The following is a 20246-nucleotide window of genomic DNA, read 5'->3' on the forward strand; positions in this document are numbered from 1 at the left end:
GATGATGATAATAAAGAAAGAAAGAAAGTTTACTAGAATGGAAAGGGAATGGTACAAAGCGCATTAAAAAAAAGGCATGGCATATGTTGATGCTTGTGTAGCACCAGACAATGAATACTGTACTGAATTAAGAAAATGAAGCAGCGGGTAATTGCTCACTTAGAAGACCGATAAGCATCCAGTGCGATGCAACTTGAGAAATAACGATATTGAAGCTTCGGAGACTTTAGAAGAAAAGAAAATGAAAACACTGAATCATCACGACGGCACAGCACAAGTCGTCGTATAGACGTCGAAGTCCCTAGCTATAACGAAATTATTTTTGAACAGCTCTGATAGTGTACATGCAATGGTTGCTTGCGTACGGTCAAATGCTCATATACTGCGGCATAAAGCTCACGGCACGGTGCGAAAACGCTCTCGCAGCAAAAGCGAAACATTGTGCGCGGACATGCATGCAGACGCGCAGTCGGTCACCGTGAACTCGTGCGATCGCGGCATTGAAGCTTGATTCTGTGATCCTCCATTTGGTTACACAGACGGCCCACTATAAGAACTTATTTCACATAGTTTTCTCTCAGCGATTGCTACCTTTAACGCAAGAAACCGGTTCGGGGGAATCGATCGCGGCGACCGCGCGCAGTGTCCCAGCTTACCGTACGTAGTAGGTAATGAGATAGCGTCTGTAAACCATTCTGTGCCTTCTGTTTGTCCAAGATTATTATTTTAAAGGTAAGATGCTTCTGTCATTTCGAGAGTACTTGCAAAAATGTCCAGGAGAGCTCCCGCGTAGTATGTTTATTTAGCGCTGATAGTCAAACCTAGCTATGCGAGGCGCACCGCGTTATCCCTCAGACTACGCAAGTGAGGCGCTTCCAACAGATGGCGACCACAGAACACCTATTGGCGACTCCATAAGCACTCGCCCCCCTTAGTTTTTGTAGGAAACTCTATGCTCGCCCCCAATACCGACATCGTTATAGTGACGGCCCCGTCGCTACAGTGCTGTTAAAGTGACGGGCCCCGTCACTGCAGTGCTGTTGTTAAAGTGCCGGGCCCCGTCACTGTAGTGCTGTTGTTAAAGTGCCGGGCCCCTTCACTGTAGTGCAATGTTAAAGTACCGGGCCCCGTCACTGTAGTCACTACCTACCATCAAACCTTCGATTTCAGAAAAGTATTGAACTGTAAACCCTGTAAAGTTGCTGAATTCCCTTTTGAACAACATCAAAACGCAACACAGTACAAACAAAACAGGAGGAGGAGGGGAAAGAATATGCAAGTACTAAGTGCACACTTTTGATTGCTCTCACATGCTTAGTATCCATAAGACTTACCTGCCACATGAAAGCTGAGTGATAGCAGTGCCCATAAGTTCCACAACGCGCCGTGGTACTGCTTCATTCACTTTCACTCCATGACCCAGCTGCCCATAGGTGCCCGCACCAAATGTGAAAACACCTCCATCCTGCAAATATAAGTTTCAAATCTGCTGAGCTGATGTACAAAGACATAAGTAGTGAGCAAGCAACAGTTATTACATGCCTTAATATATGTTGAAAAATTTTTTTACTCTTAGCAAAGTGAGCAAACTACAAAGAGTTATATACAGTGCAACTTTCAATTCACTCGTACATGCACATTATTAGCATGTTCAGTGTGATTTAGTTAAAAACCTGAAAGTTCTCTATGCAACCTAAGAGATAAACATATGGTTTCACTGCGCTCACTGCAACCACTGTAGCAGGTGTAGAGCTTGTCTGCATGAAAATGACAATTATTTAACAGGTGCACACAATTAGTACACTCTAGCAGAAAACATTGTTCACTAAAATATGCAGCTCTGCTAGGTTTCAAAAGCAAGTAATCTGCAGCAATGTGCTGCACCTTGATAAGCATGAATATGAGACCCTGTGGGGATGCGCGACTCTCACGCGTCCCCTGATATGTTGGTTTTCCCGCATGGCTCGCGTGGCCTGGCGCCCGCGGCGGTCGGAGTGGTTGAGGCACAGTACGAGAGATGGCGCGAGTGTTGCGCTGCTAACGCCGCCGACAGGCGGGGTTACTGGGGCGCTGAAAGACAAGGCGCTTCCTCTTTGGTTCGGGACAGCAAGCAGTACGGACGTGCCGTGCTGCGCGTGCGCCGATCCAGGCTTCTGCGAGACCGTCTCGCGTGGCCGCCATTGAACGTGCCACCGTTCGCGTGACCGTATGCGCGAACGACCAGGCATTGGGATGCAGCATGGGGCGAACATATTCGCTCACTATCCGGTCGCGGTGAGTCGGACTTCCAGATTTGTCGCGCGCCCATCAGCATGTTTTGGGGATAGCAACTCGGCTAGCAGGCATTGATCTATGAAAGGTGCAATAAATGCCCTTGTGAATGTTTGCACTACTGTGTTGCCGTTCCTTTGTCCCAAGAGTACGGGAGGAGAACCCCACAACCCACAGGAGAGAGATACAGGTCCTGATTTAGTGGTCAGGTCTGGCGCATTTTTTCCATTTGCAGACATCTGTCACAGATACACTCACACAGCATAAGTGGTGCAATAAATGTCTGCATTTGAAATTGCCCTCCGTTTTTGCATTGAATAAGCAGCACCATAAGGGTGTTATCAAAAAAAGGGGGAAGGGGGAGGGGGGGGTCAACCAAGTGTCGCCGCTAAAGACAAGGTTGGCGTAAAACATGCTCCAAATGATTTAATGATTAAATGCCGATTATGTCTCTCCATTCTGTCTTTGTCAGTTTCTTTTTCAAAGTATTTACTAAGGTAATCGCAAATAGAATCAGGCACACCTTAGACTTCTGTCAACCAAAGGACCGGGAAAGATTTCGTAAAGGCTACTCAACAATAGACCATATTCACACTATCAATCAGGTGATAGAGAAATGTGTCGAATATAACCAACCCTTACATATAACTTTCATTGATTACGAGAAAGCGTTTGATTTAGTCGAAACCTCAGCAGTCATGCAGGCATTACGGAATCAGGGTGCAGATGAGCCATATGTAAAAATACTGAAAGATATCTATAGTGGCTCCACAGCCACCGTAGTCCTCCATAAAGAAAGCAACAAAATCCCAATAAAGAAAGGCGTCAGGCAGGGAGATACGATCTCTCCAATGCTATTCACAGCGTGTTTACAGGAGGTATTCAGAAACCTGGATTGGGAAGAATTGGTGATAAGAGTTAATGGAGAATACCTTAGTAACTTGCGATTCACTGATGATATTGCCTTGCTTAGTAACTCAGGGGACCAATTGCAATGCATGCTCAGTGACCTGGAGAGGCAAAACAGAAGGGTGGGTCTAAAAATTAATCTGCAGAAAACTAAAGTAATGTTTAACAGTCTCAGAAGAGAACACCAGTTTACGATAGGTAGCAAGGCACTGGAAGTGGTAAGGGAATACGTCTACTTAGGGCAGGTAGTGAGCGTGGATCTGGATCATGAGACTGAAATAATGAGAAGAATAAGAATGGGCTGGGGTGTGTTTGGCAGGCATTCTCAGATCATGAACAGCAGGTTGCCATTATCCCTCAAGAGAAAAGTGCATAACAGCTGTGTCTTACCAGTACTCCCGTACAAGGCAGAAACCTGGAGGCTTATGAAAAGGGCTCCACCACTTAAATTGAGGACGACGCAACGAGCTATGGATAGAAGAATGATGGGTGTAGCAAAAGAGCAGATTGGGTGAGGGAACAAAGGCGAGTTAATGACCTCTTAGCTGAAATCAAGAAAAAGAAATGGGAATGGGCAGGACATGTAATGAGGAGGAAAGATAACCAATGGTCATTAAGGGTAACGGACTGGATTCCAAGGGAAGGGAAGCGTAGCAGGGGGCGGCAGAAAGTTAGGTGGGCGGATGAGATTAAGAAGTTAGCAGGGACAACATGGCCACAATTAGTACGTGACCGGGCCAGTTGGAGAGGTATGGGAGAGGCCTTTGCCCTGCAGTGGGCGTAACAAGGCTGATGATGATGATGATGTCTTCAGCATAAACACTTTAGTTTACCCTTTCCTTTTTTGAACAAACTTTTTTGACCAAGAAGCCAGGTAGTTCAATTCCGGGGATAGTAAAGTCTATGGTGCAATGTAGCTAATTTTGAACTATATTGGCGCTAGTTATGCCCATACCACCAATTTTACCTACTCTCCAACTAATTCTTGCTTCTTGTGGGCAAAGGTGAAGCCACCTCCCAGACACCATTGCCTCGTGCAAGCCCTGCTTAATCCAAACGAACTCACTCCATTTTCCAAAATTATGCGAACAGAGGCCTTGCTTCAACATGTGTATACAGGGTGTTTTTTCTTTAGCTGCACCAAATTTTTAAAATTCGAAAAATATAAATCAGGGTAACATTATGTTTACCACTCGAGTGTGCAGCAATGATGTACATAATTAGCAAAGTTACAGTAATTAACCTATAATTAACAATACATGGCTACAAAAAAATGAGTACTTTGAGGCCCTTCCTCGACACTATCCCGACGGTCAAATTTTGAGTAGAGGTGTTCATATGGGAGCTACACGAACAATTAGTGCCCCTTGGAAGGCTCCTTGAAACAGAAACTGGCTGGCAAAAGAGCGCCTGTGTCGTCAATGTCCCCCTCACCCCTCTGCCTTTCGTCACGTCTCTGAGGTCACCGCTGGTCCAGCCCCGCGAGCAGCTTGCATTATCTCCTTGCTGTCTGTGGCATTAGCCTAGCGCTTGAATGCCGGCACGCTGCCAAATTTACTTCGTCCTTCCGTTGGGCGCCACGTTGGCACTGTAGAATTTCCTTCCCTATGACTGTAGTGCCCACCCCACTCTTCAGGCTTTTAGATACTGCAGGCACGTCATCATATCAGTCTGTAGCGTCGACCATATGGTATTCCTTTCCATCTTTCTTTTCCTTCACTCGGTGAGTTATGGGTCCCATCTGTTTTAATTTACGCATTTTTATTTACACAAATTGCACGCGCGCGTTTGAGACAGCTTTCCTAGAGAAAGTGAATTTTGTCTAAACGTCGTTCTCATCCAAAAACCTGAAACGGCATTTTGTCGGTGGAAGTGGACACGTGGCACCCAACGGAATGACGAAATAAATTTGGCGGCCCGCTGGCATTGAAGCATTGGGCTAAACCTGCAGACAGCAAGCAGATAATGCAGGCTGCTCGCGGGGCTGGACCGGCAGTGATCTCGGAGACATGATGAAAGGCAGGGAGGAGGGGGGACATTGACGACATAAGCGCTTTTTTGCCAGCCAGTTTCGGTTTCAAGGAGCCTTCCAAGGGGAACTAATTGTTAGCTTATCTCCCACTTGAACACCGCTATTCAAGATTTTACTGTTGGGATAGGTAGTGTCGAGGACAGGCCCCAAAGTACTCATTTGCTGTAGCCACCTATTGTTGATAATTAGAAAGTTAATTACCGTGACTGCGCTAATTACACACGTAAGTGCAGCAATTGCTCTGTATCTAGAGGCTACCAATCCATACACTGAAAAGGTAAACATAACATTACCATGATTTATATTTTTCTAATTTAAAAAATTTGGTGCAGCTAATAAACAACCTGTATATGGCAGTGCACCCTTTATGAGGTTATAGTGCAACATGGTTAATTTTCTATTATATTGGTGCTAATCGCGTCCTTACCACTAGTTTTACCTACTCTGTGACTTATTCTCGCTTTCTGCTTCTTTGAGACCTACATTTTGATACCATTTGCAACTCGCTACAATGCTCTGGATGTAGCTGTAAAATACACAGATCTCAGATATACCTAGCCCGTTTTAAGTCAGCGAAGACCTCGTCTTTAAAAATCTGACTGCAGGGCCAAGTAACAGCAGTCTCTGCATATCACTTTGGAGCTGCTGGTATCTAAATTCTATGAAACCACCACGGACCGTCTCCACATAGGCCAACATGTTCCTGTACTTCACTTGGCTGTTTTTGCTCATGGTTAAATGACATGGGTAAAAACCAGCAATAATGTTATTATTATTATTAGGTGCCCAATGCAGGGCAAAGCTCTTTCTCATTGATTTCATCCTACTCCTGTCTTGCCTACTAATCCCAATTTCAAATTTCCTAATATCAGCACACCTCCTGGTCTTTTGCCAGCCTCAACTGCCCTTCCCTCTCCACTGCACCCATTCTGTTACACTAATAGATGACCAGTTATTTGCGTGTTTCAATTACCATGTTTAGCAACAGGGCGATTCCACAAGAGATCAATCATGCATGTCTGTTTGATATTTTGTCTGGATTTTTTTATATGTCATGTAGGAATATTCAAACTGCACGGAACCGAGAATTTTATTCCTGAAAAGCGTTCCCAGCAAGCCAAAAAATATTTAAAGGTGCTGGCACGACCATCCTTCTATTGCTTACCACGATATTTTCCGATTTCACGGCCAAATTAAATGCAAACTAAAAACGTGTCGAAAAACTTTTCTAATTTTATACACTTCACAGTAAATTAGTTTTATGTGTTTCTTTATGCTGTCCACAAACGAAAAAAAATGTAAAAACATTCCAAACATGGTCCAAATCAGAAGAAGTGCCAAGAGGCATCAAAGTTTAAAAATTTATCTATTTCATACAGAAACATTAAATAAAGTGTCAAACATAGAATCTTCTCTTTGCAACATTTATGCAAAATATTATCTTCCTACATGAAATACAAGAGAAGAAAAAATAGTTAAATAAGCAAGGCTTTTAAAAAAAACTCATTTTCAAAAAATAACATTTATTTTTCCTCATTTGCTTTATTCACAATATAATGGGCCAAAGTGGCCCATGTTGAGCAAGCTGGCGTCAGTACCTTTGCTGGTTTTCTATCAGTGTGCATTGTACGCAAACCTAGTTCTAATTTCTTTGCTGCTTCAGAACTTTGCATTGGCAGCTTGTTTTCAACAAAAAGGTGTTGCCAGATTTTATTTGTGTCTAGTTGTGCCAGTGTGGCGGGCTGCCGCCCTCTATAAAGTGCTAATGCGTACTGAGTTTGCAGCCTACAACCTTCGTGGGCATCACACTTACACTTCCATTATTCGCTTGTCAACAGCATGCGAGATACCACAAGCGTATGTTGTGGCTGACTTTGCCAAAACCTGTCTGGTGCACACAGTAAATCACCTGTAAGTGGCACCAAGGCAGGCTAATCCATAAGCAACAGAGTGCTTCCATAATGAGCAGGTGCGCCATTATGAAAGTGCTACTTCACTGCCTGCTCCCCATCCCCCACGTGCAATGGATACTGGAACCCTCTTCCGCACCACCACGTGTGACTCACACTGTGCCTTTCAAAAAAAGCCGTTCATTTCGTTTCCCATTATCACAAGTTTTCCAGATCACTCACAGCTAATGTCTTCCTGTCTAAGCTCGGCCTTCACCTCTGCGTTTAAACTGTCCCGAAAAGTATCGTGCGGCATGACTGAGCCAAAGTTGCCTAATTTATTATGTTTTGTCAATACCTTGCTGATGCGCTTTCCCACACTGAACAGCAGAGGTCACTGATCGTGCCAGACAGACATTTTCCTTCAATAACTAGTGTGGCCCACATGTTTTCACAATGAAAAGCTGTAGACGGTCTTGTTCATAAAACATGAAACAGAGAGACATTCTGCAGGCTCAGTCACGACAGTGGCACAGAAAAAGCAACAGAAAGAGAGCGGCGTTGTTTAGTATAAACATTTCAACTTGGTCTAGCTGTTCCGTACACACGATGCATGCTCTCTCGTAGCTTGGTCCGAGTATTCTATGCCGATTGTTTACACATTCACAAGACGATTGCTAAGAAAAATTTTCGTTGCATAAAGGTTTTGGATGTTGCCTCCCTGTGGAAGCTACTGCCAGAGGCTGAGGATATTCATGACACTGATGAGGTCTGCCAGCACTGTTTTTCGCGCCTCAAGGAAATGCTGTCTTCATGTAGTGACACCCACGATGAAGCAGACGAGGCATTCCTTCAGGAAGAAGTGATTAACGACTTCAACAGTTATGTCCACCTTTCTTCTGATGTTTCACCATTGAAGCCGCCATCTTCCATTCACAAATGCAGCAGACGATCTTACGGAAAGAGAAAACGGGCCGAGATTTAAAGCGTCGTGGTGATGAAGATATGCTCAACTTTAAGCACTGCATACGGAAGCGTCAGTACACTTGAACCGTTTGTGACAGAATGTTGTGCAGGCTCTAGCTGGTTAAATACCTTGAAGCAAGCATGCGAGGCTTCAAGGTCCTATCGAAAGTGCCTCCCCCTCTTAACCATTGTGCCACCAGAAGTTGAAAACAAACGCCTTCCAAGAGGCAATCACAGCTGTCACAACGTACATGCTCAGAAAGGCCGAAAATTGGCGCGAGAAGCATGGAATGTGGTCAGATTTTGATCTGCACATGAGGTCAAGGTTAAGCCCACCGGATGTACAAGCTACACTAGACTACTTCACCAAGGATGAACTTGGGTGCTCTTGGCAAAGCCTGACCAAGAAGGACATTGTATCAGTCACCCCGAATGGCCAGAGAGAATATGTCACGAAGCGGTTTATGACACGTAACCGCGAGACGTTCAAAATGTGCTTTCATGCCTTCCAATATCCCCGCAAAGAAGAAGTAAAAGCATGCAGCAACAACACCTCGCTGTAAAGTTAACACACAGATTAAAAATTAAAATTAAATTATGGGGTTTTACGTGCCAAAACCACTTTCTGATTATGAGGCACGCCGTAGTGAGGGACTCCGGAAATTTGGACCACCTGGGGATCTTTAACATGCACCTAAATCTAAGTACACGGGTGTTTTCGCATTTCGCCCCCATCGAAATGCGGCCGCCGTGGCCGGGATTCGATCCCGCGACCTCGTGCTCAGCAGCCCAACACCATAGCCACTGAGCAACCACGGCGGGTAACACACAGATTGCCAGCACGTCAGAACCATCGTATATGCGTCCATTCCTTTTGTCTACATCTGCAGTTATTCTTTCCTGCTTATTTTCGTTTATAATCCCGAGAACTGTATTGCGACCGCGGCGGCAACACAGCCACCAATTGTTTACAAGCGCGAAATATCCAAACCATGTCTGACTGATCAAAGAAGGCGCCACTGTAGGTTAAAGGAGGCATACAATTCCCAACTTTCTAGCGTTTAGGGCCGCAGCGTTCCCAGAAAAACTACGGGGTCAGTTATGCCCCACCCCCATTTCCTCCTTCTCATTAGCTCTATTATAAGCGCTGTCCAAAGCTGAAGAAAGGGTAGAGACACCATTGGGAGCTTTCAAGGTTGCTCCCTTTGCGCCAGGCTCAGAGCGGTATCGATACGGTGACACGACTCACCGTTCTGGATACCCCGGAGCGCTAGCTTTCGGACGCCAAGAGACACGCAGATGCGCCGAACGAATGATACGCGGCCCGGGGCCTCCCGGTAAGTGCTGAAAACTTTTCCCTTTTTATTTTTACGTGCAAGTGTTGTGTGCTGTTCAATTTCAGCTAAAATATACCGTGTACCCAGGCGCGTTCAAGACTGCGTGCGTGCGTGAGATTTGGGAAACAAGATGTTAGGACCAGGAAGAATTGATACTATATTGTGCAACCTATGACGATCAGCAAAACCCACAAAGGGCGAACAAATCAGTAGATCTCTTAGGCATGTAAGGACCTCTGGGCCACACTTTTCGGCGACAAGGTAGCCTAGCCGCCTGCGGGATTATCTTACTGAGCTATATCTTATGCTCGGCTGCGATAGTGGGAAGTTCAAATTTCCCCCTGCACACCCCCCCCCCTTTTTTTTTTAATCTACGATGGTGTATCGGCGTATGACACCCTCCAGTGCACCACATCTGCAGGCTTGGAGTGGTGCCTGACACCGGCAAGAGATGCAGAGAGCGAGTGGGGCTATACTAATCCAGGTACAACCAAATTAGGAAGGCCCACTAAGCTTGAACAAAGACACTCCCTCACCAGGACAGGAATTGGCCTCCCTGGTGCAGTATTCGACCACAACCTCCCCTTAGAGGTTGTGGCCTCAACTTAGAGGCAGTAAGGGTAAAAGAAGACAAATTTAGGCTGGTACTTGCAAATTTGCAGCCTTAGAACAGAAAGATGATGATGATGACATAGAGCTAATGAATGAAACCGTAACGAGGTTGACTTCAGAGGCAGTAATTGAAGCGGGAGGCAAGGCACCAAGGCAACCAATAGGCAAGGCCTAATAAAGAAATGACAAAGAATGAAAGTGTCCAACTCAAGAGATAAGATAGAATTCGCAGAACTGTCAAAACTGATTAAGAAGGCGAAAATAGGTGATATTCGAAATTATAACATGAGAAAGAATGAGGAAGCCATAAAAAATGGGTGCAGCCTGAAATCAGTGAGTAGAAAATTCGGCATAGGACAAACCAAGATGTATGCACTAAAAGATATGAATGAATGTTTGATGTTTTATGGCGCAAGGGCCAAGTATGGCCAAAGAGCGCCATGTCCGTGTTAATGAGTTTGCCGTGAAATCATGAGTTTGATGAAGTTGGTGTGACGTGGCTGTAGAGGGGCCTTAAAAATGGTCGCGCTAAAGTGCGCAAAATCTGTATAATAAGATTATGGCGCTGGCTTATGACGTGTACTATGAACATTAAGATGCATTTAAATAGAATGATACGATGCGTAAAAATATATAGGGTTATAAGATATGCTAGAGCACTACTGCCTCCTTAGAGCCCTTGAAAAACAAGGGCCTGGAGGCATGTGCTATGCAAAACTGTTATCGCAGCGGCATCCTCTGGAGCGAGGACGCTCTACGAATTTATTGGGCATATAACGTGTAGTACGACATCATTTAAGAAGCTGAGGACCGTCTTGGTGTCAAAGAGCGGTTCCTTACCAAGAAACATAGCCGGGTGTAGAGGGATGTGATGTTTGTAAGCAAGCGGAAAATGTTTCTCTCCGTTTCGGCTTCCCGACACTCCAGGAGCACGTGGAGGACGGTAAGCCTCTCACCGCATCTACCACAGATTGGAGGTTCACTTCCAGTAAGCAGATAATTATGGGTGCCAAATGTGTGTCCTATTCTGAGGCGACAGAATAGGACATCTGTTCGCCGAGATTTTGTTGGGGAGGGCCAAAAACCTAACTGTGGCTTTATAACGTGCAGTTTATTATTTATCTCTGCGTCCCACATGCGTTGCCAGTGGTTTCGCAGTTTCTTTCGTATGTAAGGTTTCAGATCTGTGAGAGGCACCAAAGCAGTATTATTAACAGCAGGGAGTGCAATTGACGTAGCCATCTGGTCTGCCAAAACGTTACCTTCGATTCCCCTGTGGCCGGGTACCCAGCATATGATGATTTGCTGGTTAGATAGATAAGCTTTGCACATGTCGGAATAGACCTCAGTAAGTAGAGGATTTTTATGTTTGTAGGGTGACATTAAGGCCTTCACCACACTTAGGGAGTCTGTATATATAACGGCTTTTTGGAGTTTTGCTTTCTTTATATGCTTTACAGCCGACCATATAGCGTAGGCCTCTGCCGTAAAGATACTTGTTTCTGGATGTAGTACATCGGATTCCGAAAAAGAAGGACCGACGGCTGCATAGGATACTCCGGCATGTGACTTGGAAGCGTCTGTGTAGAACTCTGTGCACGAGTGTTTGTACTGAAGTTCTAGGAAATGCATTCGAATTTCTACCTCTGGAGCATGCTTTGAAACTTTTAGAAAGGATACGTCACATTCTGTGACCTGCCAGTCCCAAGGAGGTAATAGCTTGGTTGGGCGCATTAAGCGGTGCTCCAGGAGTGGGACATGCATTTCATCGCTAAGCTCCTTCACACGCAGCGAGAAAGGCTGTCTTATAGACGGACGGTTGCGGAAAAGTGTAGCATACGTCATATCGGTAATGGTATTAAAACATGGGTGTTCAGGAATAGAATGCACTTTAAGGAAATAAGTAAAGCTGACGTATGATCTCTGTAAGTGGAGCGGCCAGTCGTAGAGAGATTCATTAGACACTTTCTGTCACTACCCCACGTAGTCTTGGATAGAAGTTTCATTAAGTTCATTGTTTTTAGACATTTTTCTTTGAGATATTTGATGTGTGGAATGAAAGTGAGTCTATCGTCAAGTATAATACCTAGGAATTTGTGCTCTTTGTTGATAGGAATTTGTTGTCCACACAGTTCTAAGCAAGGATCCGGGACCACCCCTCTCTTTCGTTTAAAAAGAACACAAGAACTTTTGTGAGGATTGATTTTAAATCCGTTTTTCTCTGCCCATTTTGATACTTCGTTCAAACCATGCTGTACCTGTCTCTCGCACACTGCGAGGTTACAGGATTTAAAAGCTATTTGAATGTCGTCCACATAGACAGAGTAAAAAATGGCCGGTGGTAATGAAGCACGAAGCGTGTTCATCTTCACTGTAAAGAGCGTGCAGCTAAGCACGCCTCCCTGGGGTACACCAGTTTCTTGTGTAAAGGGACGTGACAGTACATTGCCAACTTTTACACGGAATGTGCAATTGGACAAATAGCTTTCTATGAGGCTTAGCATATTACCATGAATGCCCATTTCTGCCAAGTCTCTTAAGATTCCGTAGCGCCACGTCGTGTCGTATGCTTTCTCCATATCGAGGAATATGGATAGGAAAAACTGTTTGTGTACAAATGCGTCACGGATGTTTCCTTCGATGCGTACAAGATGGTCAGTTGTGGAGCGCCCTTCTCTGAAACCACACTGATAGGGATCAAGCATGTTGTTCAGTTCAAGGTAATGTATGAGTCTGCGATTAATCATTTGTTCAAATACCTTACAAAGGCAACTTGTGAGGGCTATCGGGCGGTAACTTGCCACTGAGGAAGGGTCTTTGCCTTGTTTCAAAACAGGGACCACCATGGCTTGTTTCCATGCGGTTGGAAGGTATCCCACAGCCCAAATAGTGTTAAAAAGTGCGAGTAGTGTAACTTGTGTGTCATTGTGTAGGTTTTTGATCATTTCATACATTATTCTGACAGATCCAGGTGCAGAGCTCTTACATGCGCTCAAGGCAGCTCTAAACTCCGCAATACTAAAAGGACGGTTGTATGGTTGATTCTGACGACATTTCCTGATGAAAGGCTTACATTCTTCTATTTGTTTGTATTTGAGGAAGGATTGTGAATACTTTGTTGAACTTGACACGCTCTCAAAATACTCCCCAAGTGAGTCTGCCTGGTCTTGCAGTGTATCGCCCTGTGTATTTACCAGAGGGAGTGAATATGTTTGCCGCCCTCTAATCTTTTTAACCCTGTCCCAGGCTTTGGCCTCATCTCTGAACGAGTTAATACTCGACAAAAACTTGTGCCAACTTTCTCTTTTGGCCTGTCGGCGGATTCACCTGCCTTGGGACTTTACTTTTTTAAAGTTCACAAGATTGTCTGCAGTGGGAGAAGCGCGTAGCAACCCCCACGCCTTGTTCTGATTCTTACGGGCGATCCTACATTCGCTGTTCCACCACGGTACACGTCGTTTGCATGCCAGACCACTCACTTCGTATATGCATTTTGATGCGGCATCTATTATGAATGATGTAAGATACTCCACAGCAGCATCAATTCCTAACGAAGACATGTTGGCCCATGAGATGCTTGTGAGAGTTCGAAATTTGTCCCAGTCGGCTGTGTCTATCTTCCACCTAGGAGCTTGTGGAGGATATTCGTTTTCTTTAGATGTTCTGATCAGTATGGGAAAGTGGTCGCTCCCGTAAGGATTCTTCGTAACTTCCCATTCAAGTTCGAGCAGTATAGACGGGGAAACTATACTAAGATCTATTGAAGAAAATGTTCTGTTTGCTAGAGAGTAATATGTGGGTTCCTTTTTATTCAGCAAGCACGCACCGGAAGAAAAATGGAACTGTTCAACAAGACGACCTCGCGCGTCTATACGAGAGTCGCCCCACAGGCAGCTGTGCGCATTGAAATCGCCAAGAACAACATAAGGTTCTGGCAATTCGTCTATAAATGACTGAAATTCATGTTTGTTTAATTTGTACTGTGGGGGTACGTAAAGCGAGCAAATGGTGACAAGTTTATTTAGAAGAACTGCTCGAACCGCCACTGCTTCAAGGGGCGTTTGTAGCTGTAAACGCTGACAGGAAATACTTTTATGAATAAAGATGGCAACACCGCCTGATGACACGACAGCATCATCGCGATCTTTGCGAAACTTGACATACGGTTGGAGAAAGTTTGTGTGTTGTGGTTTTAAGTGTGTTTCCTGTAGACACAGCACTTTTGGATTGTGTTTTTGTATAAGTTCCTGCACATCATCAAGGTTTCTGAGAAGACCTCTGACGTTCCATTGAATTATTTGTGCATCCATATTGGAAGTTAATAGGTGCTGTGTGTACAGAAACAGAAGTAGTGATTATGGAAATTACAGAGATTAAATTACAGAGCCTTTTCGAGGCCCTGTAACGGGAGTTTTGCCCTTTCTGGAGCGTTCGAGGGAGCCTCGCCGCTCCTTAGGCGCTTGGTGCGCCTTGAGGATAGGTGTTATGTCCACTGCCTCTTGTGAGGCGCCGGACACGTGCTCTTGCGAGCGAGAAGTTTTCAGGGGGAGTCCCGCCTTGGAGGGCAAGACCCCTGCGCCCACCAGCCCGGAGGTCGATGGGGCTCCCTGAGGGATTTGGCTACGCTGGCCATTGCCAGCGCTGGGAGGGACCTGGGAGGTTGAGGCAGCCTCGGCTGCGCCCACCTGCGGGGTCGATGGTCCCTTCTCCTCGGTTGACAGAGCAGCGCTAGCTGCAACCGCCGCGGGGGCAGATGGTGTGACTGCCGACTCACTGCTTGTGGGTCGGACAGCCGCCGGAGGCCGTTGTGACGCTGCCCCCTGACGCGCCACTTCGGCAAAGCTTTTCTTTGGCAGGTATGCTACCCGCCTTCGTGCCTCTTTGAACGATATATTCTCTTTTACTTTTATGGTTACAATTTCTTTTTCCTTCTTCCAGGAGGGGCACGACCGCGAGTATGCGGCGTGATCCCCATCACAGTTTACACAGTGTAGAGAGTTCTTACATGCTTCAGTGGCGTGTTCAAGGGCACTGCATTTCGCACATGTTTGGCGGCCTCGGCAGCTCTGCGAGCTGTGGCCAAAACGTTGGCATTTGAAACATCTCAAGGGATTTGGCACATACGGTCTTACACGAAGCATGATGTACCCGGCCTCGATTGACTCGGGCAGGACACTTGAATTGAAGGTGAGTATTAGGTGTTTGGTCGCAATTTCTTTACCGTCTCGCCTCATCTTGATGCTTTTGACATTTATGACATTTTGTTCACTGAAGCCCTCCAAGAGTTCAGCCTCAGTGAGCTCCAGCAAATCATTGTCCGAGACAACGCCACGGGTGGTATTCATCGTGCGGTGCGGGGTTACTACTACTTGGGTCTCCCCAAATGATACTAGTTTAGGCAGTTTCTCAAATTGTTTCAGATCGCGGAGCTCCAAGAGGAGGTCACCGCTAGCCATCCTCGACGCCTTATAACCTGGGCCAAAAACTTCGGTAAGGGTCTTAGATACAAGGAACGGGGAGATTGTTCGCACTTATTTAGCTGGTTTTTCTGCGTGGATCACGTGAAAACGAGGAAAATTGTGGACTTGGCGCATGAAAAACTGAAAGACCTCTTCGGTGCGCCCTCGTTTCTGAGGGCGATCAAGGAGTTTAGGAAAAGCATTTTCCATGAGTACAGTTGGGTTTTCGGCCGCGATGCTGACTACCCACCATGGAGCCCAACAGGGGGACGTGACAGAAGTTCCTGCTAGAGAAACCCTGCCAATGCCAGCCGTACATCGCTGCTATAACCAAATACAGCATAACCAAGGCTGGCTAGCTACACAAGGTTAACCCTTGCCGCCGGGAAACTAGGAAGTGAGGAGAAGTGATGAGAAGACAGGAAAGATGAAAAAGACGAGAGAGAAAGACGAAGATTGGAGAGGAGGACAGGAAAAGGCGACTGCCGATTTCCCCCGGGTGGGTCAGTCCGGGGGTGCCGTCTACGTGAAGCCGAGGCCAAAGGGGTGTGTTGCCGCCGCCGAGGGGCCGTATAGGTCCAAACACCCGGCATTGGCTCAACCCCCAGGATCCCCTTTTCCCCGGACACGGCTAAGCCGCGCACGGCTACACGCGGGAGGGTCCAACCCTCGTGTGCTCGGGTACGTGGTGTCGCAACACAACAAACGCCTGCTGACGCAGACGCCTTTGCGGGGATGCACTAAAAGATAAGCAGGGTAATATCATCAGCAATCTCGAAGGTATAATAAATGCAGCGGAAGAATTCTATACTGACCTGTACAGTACCCAGAGGACTCAGAAGAACTCCATTCGGAACGATAATGAACAAGATACAGAAATTCCTCCTATAACTAGAGATGAGGTCAGAAGGGCCTTGCGAGACATTAAACGGAGAAAAGCGGCAGGAGAAGATGGAATAACAGTCGATTTAATCAAAGATGGAGGAGACATAATGCTCGAAAAACTGGCGGCTCTCTATACGAAATGTCCATCAACTGCAAGGATCCCAGAAAACTGGAAGAATGCAAACATTACACTAATCCACAAAAAGGGAGACATTAAAGAACTGAAAAATATAGGCCTGTTAGCCTACTCCCAGTATTATATAAAATATTTACCGAAATAATCTCCAATAGGATAAGGGCAACACTTGACTTTAGTCAACCAAGGGAACAACGGATCACATCCATGTCATTAAACAGGTTATAGAGAAATCCGCAGAGTACAATAAGCCTCTCTATATGGCTTTCATAGATTACGAAAAAGCAGTTGATTCAGTAGAGATACCAGCAGTCATAGAGGCATTGCATAATCAAGGAGTACAGACCGCTTACGTAAATACCTTTGAAAATATCTTCATTCATATCTTTGAAATATCTTAATTCTACACAAGAAAAGTAGGAAGATATCTATAAAGAAAGGAGTCAGACAAGGAGACACAGTCTCTCCAATGCTATTCACTGCGTGCTTTGAAGAAATATTCTAGCTATTAAACTGGGAAGGTTTAGGATCAAGGATTGACGGCGAATACCTCAGCAACCTTCGGTTTGCCGATGACATTGTTCTATTCAGCAACACTGCGGACGAGTTACAACAAATGATTGTGGACCTTAACACAGAGAGTGTAAGAGTGGGGCTGAAGATTAATATGCAGAAGACAAAGATAATGATGAATAACTGGGCAAGGGAACAAGAATTCAGGATCGCCAGTCAGCCTCTAGAGTCTGTGAAAGAGTATGTTTACCTAGGTCAACTAATCACAGGGAACCCTGACCATGAGAAGGAAATTCACAGAGGAATTAAATTGGGTTGGATCGCATACGGCAGACATTGTGAGTTCCTGACTGGAAACTTACCGTTATCATTGATAAGGAAGGCATACAATCAGTGCATTTTACCGGTGATCACATATGGGGCAGAGACTTGGAGACTGACAAAGAAGCTTGAGAACAAGTTAAGGACTGCACAAAGAGCGATGGAACGAAGAATGCCAGGCATAAATTTACGAGACAGAAAGAGAGCGGTTTGGATCAGAGAGCAAATGGGTATAGAGAACATTCTAATTGACATGAAGAGAAAAATATGGCGTTGGGAAGGTCATGTAATGCATAGATAACCGTTAGACCATTAGGGTGACTGAGTGGGTACCAAGAGAATGGAAGCGCAGTAGAGGACGATAGAAGACTAGGTGGTGCGACGAAATTAGGAAATTTGCGGGTGCTAGCTGGTATCGGCTGGCGCAGGACAGGAGTAATTGGAGATCCCAGGGAGAGGCCTTCGTCCTGCAGTGGTCATAAAATATGATGATGATGATGATTATTATTATTATTATTGTAAGTATGCAAGTATGCGCACTGTCATGTTAACACATGCCCTTACCGTACGAAGTGCACATGCTCATATTTATACCTGTCCTTATATAAGCAGCCCCTTGTCTGATAATAAAGACACTTTGTTCCCTGCCTCCCAACCATTCACATGGTGTCAGAAGTGGGGCGGCGACGCGTTTCGCAAGTCGCATTCGCCGCTGTTCTTCCACGCACCCTCATCCAGCTGCACCCCTAGTACACTCCCGAGAAAGAAGTATGACGTCGACAGTTCTACCACCGCCAAAGCCACTGGAAAGTACGGGTGACGCTTACCAGAACTGGATCATCTGGAAAAGTGAGTTTACTCTATTTTCTATGGCGACCGGACTAAGGAAGCAGCCTAAAGAAGTTCAGGCAGCAACACTTCTTGTGATAATTGGTGAAGAAGCAAGGCGGGTGTTCTATATCTTCAAATTCGCAAATGAGGACGAAAAGCAAGACCTCGATAAGCTCATTGAAAAATTCTAGGACCACTACAAACCAGCGAAGAACTTAACGTTCAACAAGTTTCGTTTCGGCTCCTGAGATCAACGTGAGGGCGGATCTTTTAACAAGTGGCTGATCGATATCCGAACTCTTGCTCGCTTGTGCGAATTCGGAGAACTAGAGGACAGATTACTGCGCAGTCGAATAATTCTAGGAGTTAGAAACAAGGACTTGCAACAGAAACTTCTGTCTTAAAATCCATCGTATGCCAAAACAGTGGAAATATGCCGAGCAGGGGAACAAGCAAAGGAGCAGTTTAACGAGATCAGGGAAGCAGAAGTAAGCGAAACCGATCAGACCACTTTACATGCTGTGAAATCAAAAACTAGCCTCAGAATTTGCTCAAACTGCTCTTACATACACAGAAAAGCAAGGTGCACTGCCCAAGGCAAGCGCTGTAACAAGTGTGGCGGCTGAAACCACTTCGCGCAGGGGTGTCATCAACCAGAAGCGAGACCAAGGGGCCATGCATGCAAGATAAAACAGGCCGAAATGGCAGAGGACGAGGGCTATTTTCTTCAAACCCTCGAAGTCAATGCCACTGATGGCCACGACCGCTGGTCAGCGACTGCCGACATTGCAGGTTCCGCCATATGCTGCAAAATTGATACCGAAGCCAACTGTTGCGTCATGCCCGGAGTGACACTCGGAAACATAACTACGAAGCCAGCACAAGACTGCTGCTCTACGCTACGGTCGTTTTTCAGACACATAGAAAAGGCGACGAAGAAGATCGAGCTTCAGATCACTAGTACAATGCAGTCTACAACGGCGCTATTCTTTACCGTGAAACAAGCTGTTCCTGTTACACTGAGTAGCAAGGTGGCTGAACGCTTAGGGCTGATTGGCCGCATAAACACCGTGGACGCCTTGGAAACTAAAGAAATAGTAGAAAGATTTCGAGATGTTTTCCAGGGGCTGGGAGAAATCAGATGTAGCCTACCACATGGAGCTGAAACCTGAAGCTCGAGGCGTCGTCAAGCCAGCGCGGCAAATCGCCATCGCCCTTCAGGAGCACGTCCGAGCTGAGCTGGACCGGATGGAGCACGACGGCGCCGTTGCTAAGGTAACAGAACAGACTTCCTGGTCTAGTCACATGGTTGTGGTAGTAAGGAAAGAAAAAGTATGCATATGCTTGGACCCATCCGACTTAAATAAGGCACTTCGGAGAGAGCACTACCACATGCCGACGTTAAAAGATATCCTACCGCGGCTGCATGGAGCGAAATTCTTTTCTACTCTGGATGCATCGTCAGGATTCTGGCAGTTTAAGTTGAACGAGCCGAGCTCCCGCTTATGCACTACGAGTACGCCCTACAGGCGATACAGATTCCTGCACATGCCGTTTGGCATCGCTTCCGCACCGGAAATTTTTCAGTGGGTGATGCACCAGGTGCTAGAGGGCTTGAGGGGCGTTGCTGTCGTTATGGACAACATATTGGTTTGGAGACAGTCACCAGAGCAACATGACAGAAATTTAGTAGCTTTGCTGTCCCGGTGTAGACAACACAACCTGAAGCTCAATAAGAACAAGTACAATTTCCTCCAGCCCAGAGTCCAGACATGGGCCACATTCTGACTCCAGAGGGGCTGTGCCTGGACCCGAGCAGAGTCGAAGACATCATGCAAGTCCCGCCACCACAAAACCGTAAGCAACTGCAAGTTTTCCTCGGCATGATCAACTTCATGGCTCGGTTTGTCCCTAACTTATCCACGTTGTCAGCGCCGCTTCGCGAGCTGTTGAAAAAGGACGTCGCGTGGGTCTGGACAGACCAGCAAGATAACAGCTTTCGTCAGCTTCGAGTGACCCTCACAAAAGTGCCAGTCCTTGCCTATTTTAACCAAGAAAAACCATTGACCTTGTCAGTAGATGCCA

General features: G+C 46.0%; 1 protein-coding gene across 4 annotated transcripts in view; it reads right to left on the reverse strand.

The window, feature by feature from the left end:
• Herc4 (HECT and RLD domain containing E3 ubiquitin ligase 4) overlaps positions 1 to 20246 on the reverse strand; it is a 281533-nt gene that overhangs the window by 213689 nt on the left and 47598 nt on the right. For all 4 annotated transcript variants that reach the window (XM_055063579.2, XM_050196063.3, XM_055063577.2 and 1 more), the window contains exon 7: positions 1335 to 1465. In XM_055063579.2, the coding sequence (XP_054919554.1) occupies positions 1335 to 1465 (131 nt within the window). The remainder of the gene's footprint in view (positions 1 to 1334; positions 1466 to 20246) is intronic.

The sequence above is a fragment of the Dermacentor andersoni genome, chromosome 1 (genome assembly GCF_023375885.2).
Source record: "Dermacentor andersoni chromosome 1, qqDerAnde1_hic_scaffold, whole genome shotgun sequence".
In the NCBI taxonomy this organism is placed as follows: domain Eukaryota; kingdom Metazoa; phylum Arthropoda; class Arachnida; order Ixodida; family Ixodidae; genus Dermacentor; species Dermacentor andersoni.